Source organism: Panicum virgatum, chromosome 7K (genome assembly GCF_016808335.1).
Source record: "Panicum virgatum strain AP13 chromosome 7K, P.virgatum_v5, whole genome shotgun sequence".
In the NCBI taxonomy this organism is placed as follows: Eukaryota; Viridiplantae; Streptophyta; class Magnoliopsida; order Poales; family Poaceae; genus Panicum; species Panicum virgatum.
The window spans coordinates 18919053-18939849 of record NC_053142.1 but is presented as its reverse complement, the minus strand read 5'-3'; the positions used below and the strand labels follow the sequence as shown (position 1 = coordinate 18939849).

Here is a 20797-nt window from a genome sequence, read left to right as displayed (position 1 = left end):
CATGTACTCAGTATAAAGAAACTTACTCCTAGCTTTCCTATGAAGTTATCAAAAATGGGTTTACTCTCCTTTTCCTTGTAATGTTTCCAATGGGTGAAGACAGGAACATGATCTCTAACAACGACACCAGCTTCAGAAGCAAATTTCGCCGCTTGAACCGGGTCATGGGGTCTTTTGAATCCATCTGCAACAGTTATAGGCAACTTGCTCTTCATCGATCGTGTCATCTTGTCAAGTAATATCCCTTTTGTATATGCGGGATAGAAGATTTCAGTTATTGTTATGTTGCAAATGGATAGTTATGTAAACATAGCATGGCAAGCAAAATTCTGAGGACAAGCTGTACATAGTGGCAATAACATCAGTTTTTGCAAATCATACAAGCATATGCATAATTTTCTAGCAGATAGAGTTAGCCTTTACCGCCTTCAGTTTGTACTTGTAACCAAACAAAAACCAATTAGTATCTCCTACAAAAGCTATGGTACAAGTGTATAACCAAAACACAAAACAAACCTACAGACCACTTGCATTCTAAGAACTTAACATGACGACAAGTGAGGATGTTGCATTCATAGAAACACAGCAGTAGATAATCATATATAAACACAGATCTTGTAATGCAGAAGTTAACCCATCACCTGCTAATCATATCTAGATTAATTTGATTCATTTCATCATGGCAGTAGTAGTATAATTTCGGAGGTACAGATACAGAAACATCATTCACAAATCCGAACCCTAATCCCAAAAACATCATTCACGAATTGGTCCAAATCCTAATCCCGCGCGAGATCCAAAACCTAATCCAACTAATTCTCGTCCAGCTCGATCTCCGAACCCTAATCCAACTCGAGCTCCAAACCCTAAGAACTGGAACCATCTTCGAGGGTGTAGGTATTTGGCTTACCTGCTACTGCACCGCGTCTAGTCTTTACCATACTTCGTCGAAGAGCTAACGGGATCCGGTCGGCGGCGGCGTCAGCGTAGTAGATCCGCAAGGTTCCGGTGGCGAGGTGAGGTAGCAGACCAGGTCGGCGAAGGCGAGGAAGTAGAGCCGCTTCCGGTGGCGAGGTGAGGTAGCAGACCAAGTCGGCGACGGCGAGGAAGTAGAGCCGCTTCCGGTGGGCGTCGTGTGTCGTCGTCGTCGAGGTGCGGACCGGCTGGGGCGTCGCGCGTTGGCGAGGTGCGGACCCGGCCGGCGCGTCGGGCGTCGTCAAGTGCGGATCCGGCCGGCGCGGTGGGCGTCGACGAAGAGACAGCCACGGCGGCGGCTAGGGTTTAGAAGGGGAGAGGGAGAGAGGGAGGAACGAAATGAGGGAGAGAGGTTTCGAGAGGGAGATTTATCTGGAGCCGGCGTTGTGCGACTGGCAGGTGGCCCCAGTAATGAAATTAGAGCGGGAGAGATAAAAAAAAATTAGAGCGGGAGGTTAGCAGCGGGAGAGGGTGGGAGGATATTTGGCTTGCCGCCGAGAGGGAGATGGCTCACTGGCAGGTGGCCCCAGTTTTGAAATTAGAACTAGATAGCTTCAAACATCATTTTCAAATACTAAACGATTTCAAATTAAAAAGTCATCAACTAGACAATTGTATAACTCATCAAAATGTACAACTTTCATTTTTGGCATTTCACCGTCTGAGTCTTTTTTAATGATTCAAATTTTGAAATTCAAAATTTGACAATTTGTAACAACAATTTGAGTGAGTAAATGAATTTAAATGGAAAAGTCAATAAAACCAAACTTGCATAACTAGTCAAGATGTACAAATTTTATTTTGGTTAATTCTCCATCCGACTTTGTTTGAACAAATTGAAATTTGAATTTCAAAAAATGACAAGTAGATTCAAGTTTTTTTAACACTAAATGATGTCAAATAAAAAAGGAATGAATACCAAAGTTTTGTAACTCAACAAGCTCTACAAACTTTATTTAGATCATTTTTTCATTTGAGAAAGTGGTTACAATATGCAGTACAAATATGACAAACCCCTAAAATAGCTCCTTACACTATGAGGGTGATGTGTAGGATTTGTGAACAACTTTAGTATTACTTCGTCGGATGAATAAATGACCTAAATAAAGTTTGTCGGTCTCGATGAGTTATACAATCTTGTTATTCATGACTTTTTCATTTGAAATTACTTAGTCCCCCAAAATTTTGTTTGAATATGTAACATTCAAAAATTCAAAAGTCAACCCGTCGAAACTAATTCAAATGAACAAATGACCTAAATAAAGTTTGTCGGTCTCGATGAGTTATACAATCTTGTTATTCATCACTTTTTCGTTTGAAATTACTTAGTCCCCCAAAATTGGTATAATCAGTTTTTTTTTCTTAAGAAGACAGTGCCAATCAGTGACCATTAGATTCTCATAGTGGGCGTCGTGCGACTGGCAGGTGGCCCCAGTAATGAAATTAGAGCGGGAGAGATAAAAAAAATGAAATTAGAGCGGGAGGTTGTTTTGTGGCATGCAGGTTTGGGGCATGGTTAATTATTACCAAATAAAGGTTGTTGCAGTAAAATGTTTTTGTTACAGGCTGATGGTGGCTCCTATTCTTCCTCATTTGACTAGCAGTTAGCAGGGAACCAAAAATGCATTATTATACTACTAATTACATGGAACCAGCCATCAGGGATTCTCAGTAAAGATAAAACTGTCCAAAAGAACTGATTTTCTCATTTTTGCTGTCTCGGGTTCACAGCAATAATGTCCATGGTAAAATGTTTTCTCAGACACAGTTACCACTCGCCAGCTCAAGCAACCAGGACACGAAACTGTCCAAAGAAAAATCAGGACATGAAGGCCACAGTTTAAAAAAAATGCAACGCGACAATGACAGCGTCAGAACTCACTCTACCAAACTAGCTCACACCTAAGACAAACCGAGGCACATTAGCAGCTATCACTCAGCTCTCCCTCCTCTAGGTCTGGTGACTCTTCCACCTTCCAGTATTGAACCCCAGATGCATATCTAGATAATTCACTAGCCACCTCGTCATATTTCATTCCTCCAATATTCTTCTTCCTCTGTTCAATATTTTGTGTGTCTCCAGCACCAGCTGAATCTTCTTGACTATTTATTTAAAGCTGCAAGGCCAGATTTCGAAGAAGTGCCTCCCGGTTGAACGGGCGCAGGGCAGTGGCCCAAGCACGCTTCCAGCCACCAAGCTGTTGGCTTCAGTAGACGCTTCTGACAAGCGTAGTTTTCCCAATACCACCCATCCCCCAAACAGATATCACCTTGAAGCTGTGGCTGTCGTTTGGGTGACCAACTAAATCAATAACTTTTTGTTTTTCTGTTGATCGGCCAACAACAACATCTTCAGGGGTGACTACCCTTGTTTTGCTGCGATCAAGCTTCCTTTCAGCTGCTGAGATTGTGTACACAGCATTTTCAGCACGCACACCATATGGTTGTTGCCCCTCTATCTCAGTAGCGGTCACAGACTTAGCAGAGCACACTTCAGGCTTCTCAACCTAAACATGAGTCAAATAGTTAAAACCTTTATATATTGATGATTCTCAGTTGTATTGTTAATATGTAAGGATTAAATATCTGATTTTTTAAAAAAACAAGATGCATACTTGAGTTTGAAATTCCAAAAATCTCGGATCCTTAAACTTGTGTTAATGAACATCTAGGACGATTGTAGCGAAAATGGCCTCTCATGCCATATTTCAATATAATGTTTTGGCGATTGATGACACACACAACACTTGGACTAATATGATTGTCAAGACAAACATTCCCAGGCTTTTAGGTTCAAGTGATGACAAAGAGAAGATAGGCGCAGCTAGGCCCGAAGGGCCACCCCTACGGGGGTTCCGCTAAGGAAAAGACACACGCCGGTGTAATTGTCCAGAAGCTGGAAACTGAAGATACACTCACCAGATTAACCGACGTTGAAGAAAATGCATACGTCGGTGCATTGTCAAACGAAGACCGATGAAAATACATACACCGGTTGAACCGACGATGCATCGGTCAATTGCATCGGTTCAGTTGTCCAGAGAGGTGGTTTTTGGAGGAACGTGAAAAAGTTACAATCACCGGTTAAACCGACGCTAATTTTACATACACCGGTTGATTGCATCGGTTAAACCGGCGATACACCGGTTAATTGCTAACGGCTAGTTTTTCAAGTGGCAGTTTACATACACCGGTTGAACCGATGATGGCTTTTGGGGTACGTCGGATTAACCGGCGTTAAGCACATTTCTGGCAGCTTTTCTCCAACGGCTATATTTGCTTGTGCTGCCTATATATACCCCCAAGGCTGGGTCATTTGAGAGTGCTGGAGGTCAAGGAAGTATACAAGAGCTAAAGATCATCTCCAACCACCATAGAGCTTCATTATACATCATATAGGCTTAAGCACACTTGTGAGAGTGCTTAGTGCTTGTAATAGGGATTAGTTCTTGCGAGAGCTCCCTTGAGAGAAGTCTTGCTGCAGCAAGCAATCCTTGTGATTCGTCGTGTGACCCTCCGACTTGGTGTGGAGTGGCAACGACACATTGTGCGGGGGAAGAGGAGGCCCCCTCCTTGGTGGAGAAGCTCCGTAGTGGATTTCGGCCGGGTGACCGAGAGAGACGGTGGCGGTGCACGAGACTCGGTGTCTTGTGGGCACTTGCCTTTGCTTGCCGGCATCGCCATTGGTGGTGTAGTGCAAGACGGTGATCGGAAGAGCCTCGGTGTCCCGTGGACGTAGGCGTTTATGCCGAACCACGTTACATGACCGTGTCTACTCGGGAGTTTGCATCCCTCTTGCACTTACCTCTTTACTTACCGCATTACGTTTCCGCACTTACTCTACCTTGCTTACATTTACTTTCCTAGTTAGTTTGATTAGGATTAGCTAGGTTGCAAGTCTTTTTAGGGGTAAGTAGAGAGTAGCAAAGATAAACCTTAGTCATAACTAGCATGTGTAGGACGTGTTAGGTTTATCTTATGCAAGTAGTTTGAGCCCTAGGTTAAAAAGCGATTAGCGACCCTATTCACCCCCTCCCCCTCTAGGGTCGGACACCCCGGTGATCCTTACAACGATGCCCTATCCAAGTCTACAGTTTTTTGTATTTATTCAGATACTAAGTTATTCAAGCATTTCTTTCAGTAAACCCAACTGATACAATTGGCCAAACCTACTAGAAGTAAAGCATATTTTGACGTGCAATACTATTCTATCATTGAAGACTAAGTTACACCGCCGTCAAATTTGATCTTTTACTGGCACCAAATGAGCCTTGGCAGATTCTACAATTTTTACTATAATATTTGATGAATCTTCTGGCAAATAGTATGAGCCAGCAGCTGATGTTACCTCATTACAATCAGCTGCAGCAGTTGGTTCCTCTTCCGGTGCACAACCAACAGCGTAATCACCAGCAGCAATTGATTCCTCTGCATGTGCACTCCCAATAGCATAATCATCAGCAGCTTGGGAGTTGGTTCCTCCATGCTCTTTGTTTCAGCTTGAGACTGAAACAAGAACCTCTGGAACTGGTGGCAAAAGTAGATCAATGCATCAAGAATGGAAAAGCCACTGCTAACTAAATCATGGTCAAAATCTGATGTAACTAAATCAGCAGTGCAGATGTAAGTAAATATGCTTATAACTAGCAAACTGCACATATTCCAAAACAACGATAGGATTGTGAATCAGTAATTATACCTAAAGTTATGGCAAGTGCTTGAACTGTATGGGAAAAAAAATCAGATCACAGCATTTACATAGAAATAGCATGTTCAGTGCAAACATTTACATACTAAGCAGCTAGGCACAACACAGCTGTGAAGTGTTCCTCACCTTTTGTTAGTTCTAGCAATTTCAGGGATCATCTCCATCTACCTCCTCATCTTCATCTTCAGCGTTTTCATTGCCATTATCACTAAAATATTCCATCACAGTGTCATCTTCCTCCTCCTCTGCATCTACAGAAATGTTGGCTCGCTTCTTGTTTCTCATAAGTTCATGTAAACGACCATCAATTCTAGTATATTTGCCATCCTGATTATTGACCTCAACCTCATCACCATCACCTTGCTGCACTTCGCCATCACCCTCACCTTGCTGCATTGTATGAGAACAGCAGTCTTCTTGGTAAACGAGGTCACTTTTTTCAGCCACATTATACACGTCCCTATGCTCAAATTTCTGCACTACTCGCCAATTCTTTCCCAAAGCTGTGTCTTCCATGTAGAATACCTTTTTGGATTGAGTTGCCAAAATGTAAGGGTCAGACTTGTACCACAATGACTGAATGTTAATGGATTTGAAATGTCCATCATCTCTGATGCCTGTTGTCTTGCCTACTACTTGATTGTACCAATCACATCCAAAGAGAACCACAGACCGAGTGGCTGGTGCAGTGGCGTTATACTGCAGCTCAATAATCTCATTAAGGACACCATAAAAATCAATTTCAGCATCACCATGAGTACCTGGAGTCATTACACCACTGTTCTGAGTCTGCAAGTATTTCTCACGGTGCACTGTGTTATACCTGACTCCATTGACAATGCAAGCAGACCAAAACCCCACTCGAAGATCAGGAAAACAAGACAAAGCATACAATCCATCAGTAACCTCTTCTGGACGATCTGTACGCTTCTTGGCGATCTAGGTTCAAACAAAGAATACAAGGAATGAGATGCGGAAATTGATGCTCAAACAAAGAATACTAGCAGTGAGATGCTGAAACAAAGAATACTAGTACTGCAGGACACTTACATGGCTCCTAAACCAGTTAGGAAAACCATTTTCAAGCCTTTTTTCAACATCATGTGGCCCTTCTTGCAATAACTCTGCCCTGTAGATGCTGTCCGAAAAAGCATAACCATCAGCAAAGCTTCACTTGCAATTCAGGATAAGACAATTTTGCAAATAAATAAAAACGATACTTACTCCACATATGGCTCAGCTTCTGTACAATTGTTTAGAACATACCAAACTAGTCTGAAATACATCTTATCATCGATGTATGTCCTCCTGTCGGCTCCTACGAGTTTGACACCATTCTTAAAAATTTTAGGGTCACTATCTAATGGTTCATCTACATTGATGGCATCATAACTGTTGAATTTGGTGTCGACATCCGCCATATACCTCGAACAAAATGTCAAGGTGTCACTTGCGCCATAGGCCTCCGCAATTGATCCTTCAGGCCTCGCCCTGTTACTCACAAAATTCTTCAAAGTACCCAATCTCCTCTCTATTTGGTACATCCATCCATACTGAACAGGGCCTCTAAGCAATGCCTCATCAGGTAGATGCACAGCTAGGTGCACCATGACATCAAAAAAGGCTGGTGGGAAAATTTTCTCAAGCTTGCAAAGGATAACTGGGATTTTCTCCTTTAGTCCTTTCACAACATCTATCTTCAGATTTCTACTACACAATTCTCTGAAAAAGTCCCCAAGCTCTGCAATTGCTTCATACACATCTTGCCTCACCAATCCTCTTAATCCAGCAGGCATGATCTTTTGTAGTAGTACATGGCAACAATGAGTTTTCAGCTGCCCCTGCAACTTGGTACCATCTGCACTTATGAATCTGCCTAGGTTGGCGGCATAACCATGTGGAAACTTCACACCTTTGAGGAACTTGCAGAATCTAGTTCTATTTTCCTTGTTCAATACATAGAAAGCCTCTGGCATCCAGCACCCATCTCCATCCTCTCGCAAGTGAAATTCGTGTCTAATGCCCATATCATACAAATCCATCCTTGCATTTTCGGTGTCCTTGTTCTTGCCCTCAATTTTGAGTAATATGCCTAGGAGGGCATCACAAATGTTCTTCTCTATGTGCATAACATCGAGATTGTGTGGCAGCAACAAGTCCTTCCAATATGGTAGCTTCCACAACCCAACTTTGCGACTCCAAATTTTGGGGCTGCTTTTCTCCCCATGCTTCCTTTTCCTGGGTACGGGTGCGGGATGCTTTCCTGGCCTCACATCTTTCACCTTCTCTAGTTCCGCTTGAACCTCTTTACTACTGAATTTGCCTGGCGCATCCCTGGTTTCACGGCATCCCTTTGGAAGAAAACGACGATGGCCAATGTAAGCAATCTTACCCCTCAGTGCCCGTGACAAAGGATTTTTGTCACAGTGGATACATGCATAATAACCTTTTGTGGTTCGCCCCGACAAGGTGCTCAAGGCTGGATAATCATGTATGCACCACAACACAGCGGCACGAAGATCAAACTTTTTACCACTAACAGCATCATAAGTGGACATTCCTTTCCAAAGAGCAAGCAATTCTTCAATTAGAGGCTCGAGAAACAAGTCAAAATCTTTTCCAGGAGATGATGGACCCGGGATGAGCAAAGACATAAAACAGTTGGCTGAATTGACACATTCCCATGGTGGTAGGTTCAGAGGTGTCACAAGCACTGGCCACATGCTATATTGAGTGCTCATGTTGCCAAAAGGGTTGAAACCATCTGTAGCTAGGGAAAGCCTCAAGTTCCTTGCATCCACTGCAAAAGATTGATACTTCCTATCAAAGTCCTTCCATGCCTCCCCATTAGCTGGATGGCTCATTTCATTGGCGACTGGCTTCCTACCCACCTTGTGCCACTGAGCCTCCTCAGCAGTTCGTTTCATGGCAAACATCCTCTTCAGCCTTGGTATAAGTGGAAAGTGCCTCAAGACCTTATGAGGAACCCGCCTGCCACTCTCACCACCTTCCCATCTAGATTCATCACAAACTGGGCATGCTTCTAGGTTGACATAATCCGTGTCAAACACCTCAGACTTACGAAACAAAACACAATTGTTCTTGCACACATGGATTGATTCATATGCAATGCCCAATTCACGAAGATATTTCTTCGCCTCATCATACGACTTTGGAAACTGACACTGAGGGAATGCATCGGACAATAACTTCAACAATGCAGTAAAAAAGTTATTGCCAAGTCAATAGCGAGACTTCATATAGAGAAGTCTCACTAGAAAGGAGAATCTAGAATGCGCTGATCCCGGGCAAAGTGACCGCTTGCCATCGGCAAGAACTTTGGCAAAACTTGGAGTCCCTCCATCTTCCTCTACTGCTATGTACAAATCTGATATCATCTCCGTGACTCCGTGATCATCATCTTGGTCATCAGCTTGGTCATGATCTTGGTCATCCTCACCCAAATGTATCCCTCCACCATCATCATATTCATCAGGCTGCACCTCCTCCTCTCTGAACTCAGCAACCTGGCCATCTGGAGACTCTCCATGATGAACCCAACGAGTGTACAAAAGTGACATTCCAAAGATGTGTATATGGTCATTCACTTCATGCTGAGGCCGTAAAGTTTGATTAAGACATCTGCGGCAGGGACAATGTATCTCGCTGTCTGCAGGGAACTGCCCTCTAACAAATTCCATGAACTGTTCCACTCCGTCCATGTAGGCAAGTGTGAAACGTCTCCCATGAATCCAACTTCGATCCATCTGTTTTAGCATACATGTGCAAAATCAGAGGCAAAATACTATAACGGAACCTCAAATACATCTTAACAGAAAATGATTTACTAATTAACATACTGAAAAAGTAGTAACTGGTCATATCATTTGGGCCCCTAAATCCTTACTGGATGAATGCACATCATTACCAGAAGTGACACTAGTCCAATCTACCGAACCCTAGAATCTTGAAACAGCACAGTAACAGCATACATTACCAGCACAACGAGAAAAGGAAAAAGCTGGAGATATTTGGTCAAAGAAGTCACCTTGCCGCCGCCGTCAAACGGGGAAGCCGCCGCGGGGACACTGCCGCGCTGCCGCCGCTGTGCGCCCGCCGGGGATGCCGCTGTGCTCCCTCCGCCGTGCGCCGGCGGCACTACCGCGGTCCCGCCGCTGTTCGCTGGGGACAACGCCCGTGCGCCGGGGAAAACTCCGCGGATCCGCTGCCGTGCGCCGTGGACGCCGCCACTGTGCGCCCGACTTGACATGCCGGCGCCGCAAGATTCGATTTGTGTCTGTAGGGTTCGATGGCGCAGTGGAGAACATATGGAAACCATTCGCTAATTAAACAAATAAAAATATAAGTCTCCTTTCACAAGAACGTTCAATGGCGCAGTGGTAATGCTTTCTCTTGGCTTCCGTCCGGTATGCAGTTCGAATCCTGGGAAACGCAGGTGCAGGTTTTTTGCCGATTAAACCTGGGACCGTTCCATGGCCCGCTGTTGTTGCTGGGCCGCGAAGGAAACAAAGATGATTGCCGGAGATCCGAAGACAGCCGGCCCAATAGATACGCAAAGGCCCAGATGGATCGTAGGGGCCGACGTTGACGTGGAGAGCCACCTGGTCGTGGGACCGTGCCGGAGTAGAGGGCCCGCGTGGACACGAGACCCACCGATTCAGTCAAGTGGGACCCACGTCGCCACGTGGACAAGATGGGACCCGCCGGTTCTGTCAGGCGGGACCACGGTGCATCTATGACGAATCGTTTGTGCCTTCTATGACGCTTTTCTTCATTTCGTCATTATTTTCTAGCGGGTTGGCTGCGTGACTCGTCATCTGTGATGAAGTAATAAATTTCGTCATTAAAAATAATGTTCAATGACGAATTGCAGAAACGTCACTATCAAATCGTCATAGAAAATCACATTTGTACTAGTGCTTGCAACCTATAGCCAATCCTAATCAAACTAACTAGGAAAGTAAAGGCATGCAAGATAGAGTAAATGCGGAAGCATAATACGATAAGTAAAGAGGTAAGTGCAAGAAGGATGCAAACTCCCGAGTAGACACGGTCATGTAACGTGGTTCAGCACAAACGCCTACGTCCACGGGACACCAGGCTCTTCCGATCACGTCTTGCACTACGCCACCAAGGCGATGCCGGCAAGCAAAGGCAAGTGCCCACAAGACACTAAGTCTCGTGCACCGCCACCATCTCTCTCGGTCACCCGGCCGAAATCCACTACGGTGCTTCTCCACCAAGGAGGGGGCCTCCTCTTCCCCCGCACAAAGTGTCGTTGCCACTCCACACCAAGACGGAGGGTCACACGATGGATCACAAGTTGCTTGCCGCAGCAAGACTTCTCTCAAGGGAGCTCTCGCAAGAACTAATCCCTATTACAAGCACTAAGCACTCTCACAAGTGTGCTTAAGCCTATATGATGTACAATGAAGCTCTATGGTGGTTGGGGATGATCTTTGGCTCTTGTATACTTCCTTGGTCTCCAGCACTCTCAAATGAGCCGTGGGGTGGCATATATATAGCCCACACACCCCAAACTAGTCGTTGGAAAAAGGCTGACAAAAAGTGCTATCACTGGTTAAACCGATGCTCCCATTTTTGTCATCACCGGTTTAACCGGTGAGTGCATTTTCCAACTAGCCGTTATACTTCAACGGCTACCTCAATCGACCGACATAATCAACCGGTGAATGTAATATAAACGTCGGTTCAACCGGTGAGATAACTTCTTCACCTTCCATGGAAAACCATCCTTCTGGACAATTGCACCGATGTGTTTGACCGGTGATACATCGGATCAACCGGTGTATGTATTTTTCCTGATCTTCATTTGGCAATGCACCGACGTATGCATTTTCTTCAACGTCGGTTTAATCGGTGAGTGTATCTTCAGTTTCCAGCTTCTGGACAATTACACCGGCGTGTGTCTTTTCCTTAACATCGGTTCAACCGGTGTATTGAATTTCTTCACAGTCTCTTCGGGCCTTCGGGCCCTTCGGGCCTAGCTACGCCTATCTTCTCTTTGTCATCACTTGAACCTAAAAGCCTGAGAATGGTCATCTTAACACTTATATTAGTCCAAGTGTTGTGTTGTCTATATCAATCACCAAAACATTATATTGAAATATGGCATGAGAGGCCATTTTCGCTACCATCTCCCCCTTTTTGGTGATTGATGACAACACAACCAAAGCAAGCAAGATGAATTACAAAAATATGAAATTGATAACAATTTGAAAAGTTAGAAACTACTTAGCTTGCTTGGATGACATTTCAATGCTCATTTTAAAAGCCCTTGATACCAATTGTAGAAAAAATTGTAGAACAAAGGCTTATGTGTGGTTTGAACCATATGAGCAATGAAAACATTTTTTTTGTACCTTTGTACCTTAGTCCATGGGATCATCAAATTGCACTTCTCCCCCACATTGACTAAGTACCTCCCCCTATCACCATGCATCCTTTTGTATTGCATTTTCCATTCCTCCCCCTTGCTAATGGCATCATTTGCTTGCTTTTAGGGTACATTTCTCCCCCTTTGTCATTAAACACCTAAAAGCTTTATAACCACTAGCAACAAAGAGCATTAGTAGCAAAAAGAATTAACTTGGTGAGAGGTGTTTTACCTAGCCATGCCTCCCAATACCATTTATCTCTTTAACCTTTGGGAGTTATGGCTTGGTCTTCTTCTTCCCTTGTCCAATCTTTCTTGATCAATTGATACCAAATGTAGGGTTAATTGCAATGTGCATCATCTTGATATCAAAGGATTGAGTGTATTACCAAATGAACTAAGGGGGTGTGACTACAACAAATAGCACTTGTAAAGCATGTTAGTCACAAAAACACAAGCTATAGAGTTGGCTCCCCCTAAATGTGTGCATTAGTGTTTGAATCACTTTAAACAAATGTATGTATTTGTAATTCACATAATGGGGATCAAACTCTACAACTTGAAAACATGACACCAAATGAATACCAAAAAAATAGGATTGATACCGATTGTAGACTTTGGTATTTTCTTTCGAAAATATGTGTCATGGAGAAGCAACGGTTTTTCGCCCATGTAGGTTGCACTAGATAAGAAGTTAGTACCAAAACAACCTACCATATGATAGTCTAGGAAGGCATAGCAAATAAAAGATACCAATTGTAAATACCAATTGTAAAGATAAGATCATGCAATCCCAGAGAGGCATTGAGATACAACGATGTATGAAGGATGTCAAATGAAATTGAGATCATCCTTTTACCTTGCTCATTACCTCATATGTAGGGGAGGGGAATTTGGGTCACTAATCTTTAATCCACAACTTGGCTTTACTTTATCTTTGCATGATGCATCCCTACTCATGCATCCCAAACCTTGCCAAGCCTCCAAATTCCCCGTCACTTGGATGCTTACCACCATCCAATGATGGCTTGGCCTCCCTCTAAAACCATGATTCCCCCTTTGATTCTCCCTCATGACTTGATTCACTTAGGTATTTCTCCCCCTTTGGTATCAAATCACTTAAAAGGTGTTGCTCCTAAAAAGGTCTTGCAAAACAATATAGCTCAAAAGAAGATTAGTAGCCTAGGGAGTTAGTTTCATGACTCATGATCCAATTGTATGATATCAATGAAGATACCAATTGAGAATTTACTATGGTGGATCACAAAATCACAAAACTAGCATGACATGAGCTAAGCTTTCCACAAGTATGTGCACAAAATGATAATGTGAAAATCAAGTGCACAACTAGATGTTATAATTAGAAAGCTTAGATCATATCATCCACGGAGGTAGCTCTAAAAAGGATAAGAAATTGACAAATATACCAATTGAATGAGTTTAGAACCTAGCATACCTCCGGGGGAACAACTTAGTTTACCTTACATGTACCAATTGAAAGTGACTTGCAACCAATTTGAAAGTCTTTGAAAGAAGAGTACTTGGTACACCAAGGTTACGCAAATGTATGAGCACATAGCCTATGAACTTAGATATGAGCATTTTAAGTTCAATAAAGCATGGCTCAAAATGCATGAAAGCACAAATTATCTAATCACTCTTATAGAGTTGTTTGTTCACATTGATCGTGAAAAACATTCTCTTAGAGTGTTACCTCCACGTGAGACTACAAAAGATAAACTAGCAAACACATTAGTCTCAAAATCACAAGCTATAAAGTGAACTCCCCCTAAATGTGTGCATTTAGTGTTTGAATCACCAAGCAAATGTATGCACATTGATTTTGACACAATTGGGAAGTTTACCCTATAGCTTGTGTTCATGGTACACATATGAAATACATACCTCATGAAGTCCGTGTACCATGAAAGGTAACCTTGTGTAGCTTTCTACACACTTATCAAACCATGTAGGTTGCTCATGGGTTAGAGTCATGGCACAAGCAACCCACCATATATAACACTAGGAGATGCAAAACAAGCAAACATCCTAGCAAAAGCAATGGAGCTACATGATTCTTGAATTGAAATCTAGCTACCATTACCTTATGGGGGACTTGGGTAACAAATGTCCAAGTTGTGAGCTTAGCTTGTTTTGGCTTGAACCTTCACTTTAACTTGTAAGCTAAGCATCCAAATCCCCCGTTGCACTTGTTTGGTGCCTAAGTCTTAGGAACCCAAACCTTTTGAGAGCCATCCATGGTATAAATAATATCCTTGGGCACCCAAATAGGTCGGTTCCATCCATATGTTCTCCACCCCATGCCATGAGCCACCACCTTGCCATTCTTCTTCTTTTCAAGTATGTAGTGGTTGCTCTTTTGCTTGTTCTTGTGGGTGGGCTTGGTGTACATGTAGGACGCCTTCAAGTATGGAGATGTGTTTCTCTTGATCTCCTTAGCCTTCTTGTTTTTGTTCAAGTTCTTGGGCTTGCCATTTTCTTTGCCCTTTGCCTTGCCCTCTTTTTCTTTGCATTGGTAGGACTTGTGGCCTTCTTTGCAACACTTGAAGCAAGTCACGGTTTCTCCCTTCTCAAGCTTCTTCATGCCCACGGAGGTGTTATCTTGAGAAGGTTGGACTTGCTCTTTAGTGTACTTTCCTTTGAGCCGCCTCAAGTCCGTCATTAGCCTTTCTACCTCTTGTTTAAGCTCATCATTTTCCTTAGCAATGAGATCATCACATGTTTATACAATCACATTCTCATTGCAAGGGGTTAGCTCACAAGAGGTAGACGCATCTACCTTATCAAAAGAGATAGCACAAGGAATATTGTAAGGAAAAGATTTATCCGATGATGATTCACTTTTAGACTCAAGACTCTCATATTTCATTTTAAGTTCTTTATGCTCATTGTCTAACAAATTGAATTTGTTTAGCAAGTTCTCATATCTTGAGACAAATGAAGCATGAAGTTTTTCTTTTCTCTTGAGAGCTTTGATTTCTTCATTTTGTTTAGTGAGATATTCTTGTTGATTATGGAGAAGTGTCATCATCTCACAAATTTCATTGGTTTCAACATCGGATTCATCATTGGAGGAGTCATCACTTACATCGTTATTACCTAGTGCCATAAGACACATGGGTGGTGGTGATAAATCTCCGAGAGCGATGGGTGGTGGAGCTCTTGGAATTTTTCTTGTGACTTGAGCTTTCACCACTTTTCTTGGGCTTGTGGATGGCGGAGAGAGCTTGGGCTCTTGACTCGTTGTTTTTCTTCGCCATCTTCTCCATCCCAGCCGCACTTCCTCTAATGAGTGTTTTGTACGCAAGCTCATAGAGCTCATGTACATGCTCGGCAATCTTGCGGTGATGGTATAGCACGATCCTTGGATATTCTTCATCACTTGAACTTGATTCATCATCACTATCTTCCTCATCCTCTTCTTCTTGTTCACTTGAGCTTGATGAGTCTTGTCGCCTTGGTTGGTGCTTGCATGAGTGCTTGGCGGTGAGACTCTTTTTGCTTGAAGAGGAGGTGGACTCTTGCTCTTTCTTCTTTGTCATCCCCATACTATATTCATGGGCAATGATTTGATTGATGACTTGGTTGGGTGTAAGCTTGACCAAGTCTTCCTTTTGCAAGATTGTATTGATGATGTCATAATCAGGCTTGCGAAGGCTTCGGAGAATCTTGCGATTGATTTCTTCATCTTTCACTTGATTGAGACCTAAGGCATTAATTTCATTGACAAGAGTATTTAATCGTGAGTACATGTCATGAGCATTTTCATTTGGAAGTTGCTTAAAGCTACTAAGCTCATCGCCGAGAATATGATATTTTTGATTGGCAACATCCTTTGTGCCCTCATGATTCTCGACAATTTGCTTCCATAGCTTATGAGCATTTTCATTAGCAAAAACACGATTAAAGACACTATCATATAGAGAAGACAATAGAATTGATTTTGCAATGGAATCATATTGTCTCTCGGCCTTATTCTCATTTTTCATGCCTACTTCGGTGACACGCCAAACATCAAGCCCACGGGCTTGGAGATGTGCTTGCATAAGCACTTTCCATCGTGGAAAACCCGTGCCATCAAAAAACGGAGCCCTATCGGTACTCATCCCTTCCCCGGACATAATACTCACTCGACGGTGAAGTCGACGGGTCTCTTACAAGCTTTCTCACAAATTTACCAATAGAATTGGCTAATCCTTTTAAGAGGTGTGAGACCAAACTCTGATACCAATTGTAAGGATCACCGGGGTGTCCGACCCTAGAGGGGGAGGGGGTGAATAGGGTCGCTAATCGCTTTTTGTCCTAGGGCTCAAACTACTTGCATAAGATAAACCTAACACGTCCTACACATGCTAGTTATGACTAAGGTTTATCTATGCTACTCTCTACTTACCCCTAAAAACATGCAACCTATAGCCAATCCTAATCAAACTAACTAGGAAAGTAAAGGCATGCAAGATAGAGTAAATGCGGAAGCGTAATATGATAAGTAAAGAGATAAGTGCAAGAGGGATGCAAACTCCCGAGTAGGCACGGTCATGTAACGTGGTTCGGCACAAACGCCAACGTCCACGGGACACCGAGGCTCTTCCGATCACGTCTTGCACTACACCACCAAGGCGATGCCGGTAAGCAAAGGCAAGTGTCCACAAGACACTAAGTCTTGTGCACCGCCACCGTCTCTCTCGGTCACCCGGCCGAAATCCACTACGGAGCTTCTCCACCAAGGAGGGGGCCTCCTTTTCCCCCGCACAAAGTGTCATTGCCACTCCACACCAAGACGGAGGGTCACACGACAGATCACAAGTTGCTTGCCGCAGCAAGACTTCTCTCAAGGGAGCTCTCGCAAGAACTAATCCCTATTACAAGCACTAAGCACTCTCACAAGTGTGCTTAAGCCTATATGATGTACAATGAAGCTCTATGGTGGTTGGAGATGATCTTTGGCTCTTGTATACTTCCCTGGTTTCCAGCACTCTCAAATGAGCCGTGGGGTGGCATATATATAGCCCACACACCCCAAACTAGTCGTTGGAAAAAGGCTGACAAAAAGTGCTATCACCGGTTAAACCGATGCTCCCATTTTTGTCATCACCAGTTTAACCGGTGAGTGCATTTTCCAACTAGCCGTTATACTTCAACGGCTACCTCAATCGACCGACGTAATCAACCGGTGAATGTAATATAAACGTTAGTTCAACCGGTGAGATAACTTCTTCACCTTCCATGGAAAACCATCCTTCTGGACAATTGCACCGATGTGTTTGACCGGTGATACATCGGATCAACCGGTGTATGTATTTTTCCTGATCTTCATTTGGCAATGCACCGACGTATGCATTTTCTTCAACGTCGGTTTAACCGGTGAGTGTATCTTCAGTTTCTAGCTTCTGGACAATTACACCGGCGTGTGTCTTTTCCTTAACATCGGTTCAACCGGTGTATTGAATTTCTTCACAGTCTCTTCGGGCCTTCGGGCCCTTCGGGCCTAGCTACGCCTATCTTCTCTTTGTCATCACTTGAACCTAAAAGCCTGAGAATGGTCATCTTAACACTTATATTAGTCCAAGTGTTGTGTTGTCTATATCAATCACCAAAACATTATATTGAAATATGGCATGAGAGGCCATTTTCGCTACAGCGGTCACCATCAAAAACAAATATCCTCTTCCTCGCATTGATATTCTCTTTGATCAATTAGCCGGTGCCAAGTTCTTCTCGAAAATAGATCTTCGATCTGGTTATCATCAAATCAAAATCCGGCCATCAGATATACCAAAAACAACATTCTCCACTCGTTCTGGTCTTTATGAGTATTTGGTCATGTCCTTTGGATTAACCAATGCTCCAGCCTACTTCATGTATCTCATGAATTCTGTGTTCATGCCAGAGCTGGATAAATTCGTTGTGGTATTCATTGATGATATCCTAATCTATTCCAAGACAGAGGAAGAATATGCTCAGCATCTTCATATAGTACTCCAGCATCTCAGGGAACATCAGCTATATGCTAAGCTCAGTAAGTGCGAATTTTGGCTAAAGGAAGTTCCATTTCTAGGTCATGTTATCACGACTGAGGGTATCTCTGTTGATCCCAGTAAAGTACAGGATGTACTGAACTGGAAGGCTGAAATCCGAAGTTTCTTAGGTTTAGCAGGTTATTATCGTCGGTTCATACCGGAATTTTCTAGAATTGCTAAACCTATGACTGAACTTCTCAAGAAAGGTACCAAATTCTATTGGAGTGACCAATGTGAGGCAGCTTTCCGGAAGTTAAGAACTCTACTTACTTCAGCACCAATCCTAGCCCAACCAGACACTACAAAGCCATTCGATGTTTATTGTGATGCTTCGGGCACCGGAATTGGCTGTGTTCTGATGCAAGAGAATCGGGTGATTGCTTATCCTTCTCGATCACTCAAGCGTCACGAAGAGAACTATCCCACACATGATCTAGAATTAGCAGTTGTAGTCCATGCTTTGAAGATCTGGCGACATTATCTTCTGGGCACGAAGTGTAACATTTATACAGATCACAAGAGCCTCAAATATCTTTTCACCCAAGCTGATTTGAACATGCGTCAAAGACGATGGCTCGAGTTGATTAAAGATTATGAGCTCGAAGTGCACTACCATCCAGGAAAAGCAAATGTGGTTGCTGATGCGTTAAGTCGCAAGGGCCACTGTCATTGCCTCTCTGCTATACCTCTAAGTGAGTCTCTCTGTTTTGAGATGGAAAAGCTGAACTTGAGCATTGTACCCCATGGCACATTAGCTCATCTAGAACTTACTCCTACTCTTCGTGATCTAATCATCGAAGCACAAAAGAAAGATAAAGGAGTAAAGGAAATTCAAAGAAGATTATCAGAAGGAGATCCAAAAGTAAACTGTTTCCACCAAGATAGTGAGAATGTGTTATGGTTCAAGAACCGAATAGTGGTACCTAAGGATTTTGAGCTCCAAAAGCAAATTCTTGATGAAGCTCATACTTCCCGCTTATCTATCCATCCTGGTAGCAACAAGATGTATCAGGACCTGAAACAACGATTTTGGTGGACTCGAATGAAAAGAGAGGTCGCTAAATATGTGTCTGAATGTGACATCTGTCGCAGAGTTAAAGCTAGTCATCTCAAGCCAGCAGAAACTCTACAGCCTTTGAGTATTTCTGAATGGAAATGGGAAGATATTAGTATGGATTTATATAGTTGGGTTACCGCGGACCCAAAAAGGTTACGACTCGATTTGGGTTGTGGTTGATAGACTAACCAAGGCATCACATTTTATTCCAGTCAGTACTCGTTATTCCAGAAAAAGATATGCTGAGTTATACATCGAGCGTATCTTATGCCTGCATGGTATACCCAAGACTATCATCTCTGATCGTGGAAGCCAATTCACTGCTCGCTTTTGGGAACAATTGCATACTTGCTTAGGAACTCGTGTGATTCGCAGCTCTGCTTACCACCCTCAAACAAATGGCCAAACAGAAAGAATCAATTAGATTTTAGAAGATATGCTCCGTGCATGTGTCTTAGCCTATCCACAGAAATGGGATCAATGTTTGCCATTAGCTGAATTCTCTTATAACAATAGCTATCAAGAGAGCATCAAAATGGCACCATTTGAAGCCTTGTACGGTCGTCGATGTCGAACACCTTTGAATTGGTATGAAGCAGGTGAAAGGACTATCTTTGGTCCCGACATGGTTCAAGAAGCCGAAGAACAAGTCCGCCATATTCAAGAAAATTTGGAAATCGCGCAGTCTCGGCAGAAGAGCTACGCTGACAAAAGGACTGATCCACTCGTCTTTAAAATTGGTGACCATGTATACTTAAAAGTATCACCTTGGAAAGGCGTTCAAAGATTTGGAGTAAAAGGAAAACTAGCTACCCGCTACATTAGTCCATACCCAATTGTGGAGAGATGTGGCCCTGTAGCGTACTGGTTGAATCTTCCAGCAAAATTTTTGGCAATTCATAACATTTTCCATGTGTCACAACTGAAGAAGTGTTTGAGAATTCCAACTGAAGCTATTGATAGTGACTCAATTCAATTAGAGTCTGATCTCACGTATCCTGAGCATCCTATCAAGATTATTGATCGCAAGGATCGAGTTACTCGTCGCACAACTAATCGATTCTACAAAGTTCAATGGAGTAATCACTCCGAAGATGAAGCTACATGGGAGAACAAGGAATTTCTGAGATCCAAGTATCCAGACTTTTTAAGCGCTCATCCAGGTACTACATCTTCGAACCTGCTCGCCTTTCATATTTTTTCCTCATGTGTGAATCTCGGGACGAGATTCCTTTAACGGCGGAAGGCTGTAACACCCCGGTGTTAGTTTTGACGTTAATATCGTGCTTAATCGCTAATCAGGGTTAATCACGGTCATTAGCGTTAATCGAGTTCGCGCGGTAAACATCGGTTTAGCCGAGTTCGAGCGCGTTTTTCTCCATGATTCGGGCTTCAAATCAAGTTGTTTCCAAAAACAAAGTTGTAGCTCATCTTGTCCTCTACAACTTTTATTTTGACCAAATTTCGAGTGCCAATGTGAAAATTGGAGTTTTGGGCGGTCAAACTTTGGTAAAAATCAATTCAAACGAGTCCCACTCGGTCACTGTGTTCTCCAGTGAAATCGTACGCGCGCCCATACCGCGACCCCGCGTCGTCGC

General features: G+C 43.2%; 1 protein-coding gene across 1 annotated transcript; it reads right to left on the bottom strand.

Moving 5' to 3' along the window:
- Window positions 1-3182: 3182 nt before the first annotated feature.
- Window positions 3183-7247, bottom strand: LOC120639981. The gene is made up of 6 exons (XM_039915885.1): window positions 7109-7247; window positions 6908-7001; window positions 6734-6821; window positions 5852-6622; window positions 5332-5502; window positions 3183-3482 (listed from the first exon to the last, which is right to left on the bottom strand). Exons 2-6 carry the CDS (start codon window positions 6967-6969, stop codon window positions 3183-3185), a joined length of 1392 nt encoding a protein of 463 aa, XP_039771819.1. The 5' UTR covers window positions 6970-7001; window positions 7109-7247.
- Window positions 7248-20797: the final 13550 nt, after the last annotated feature.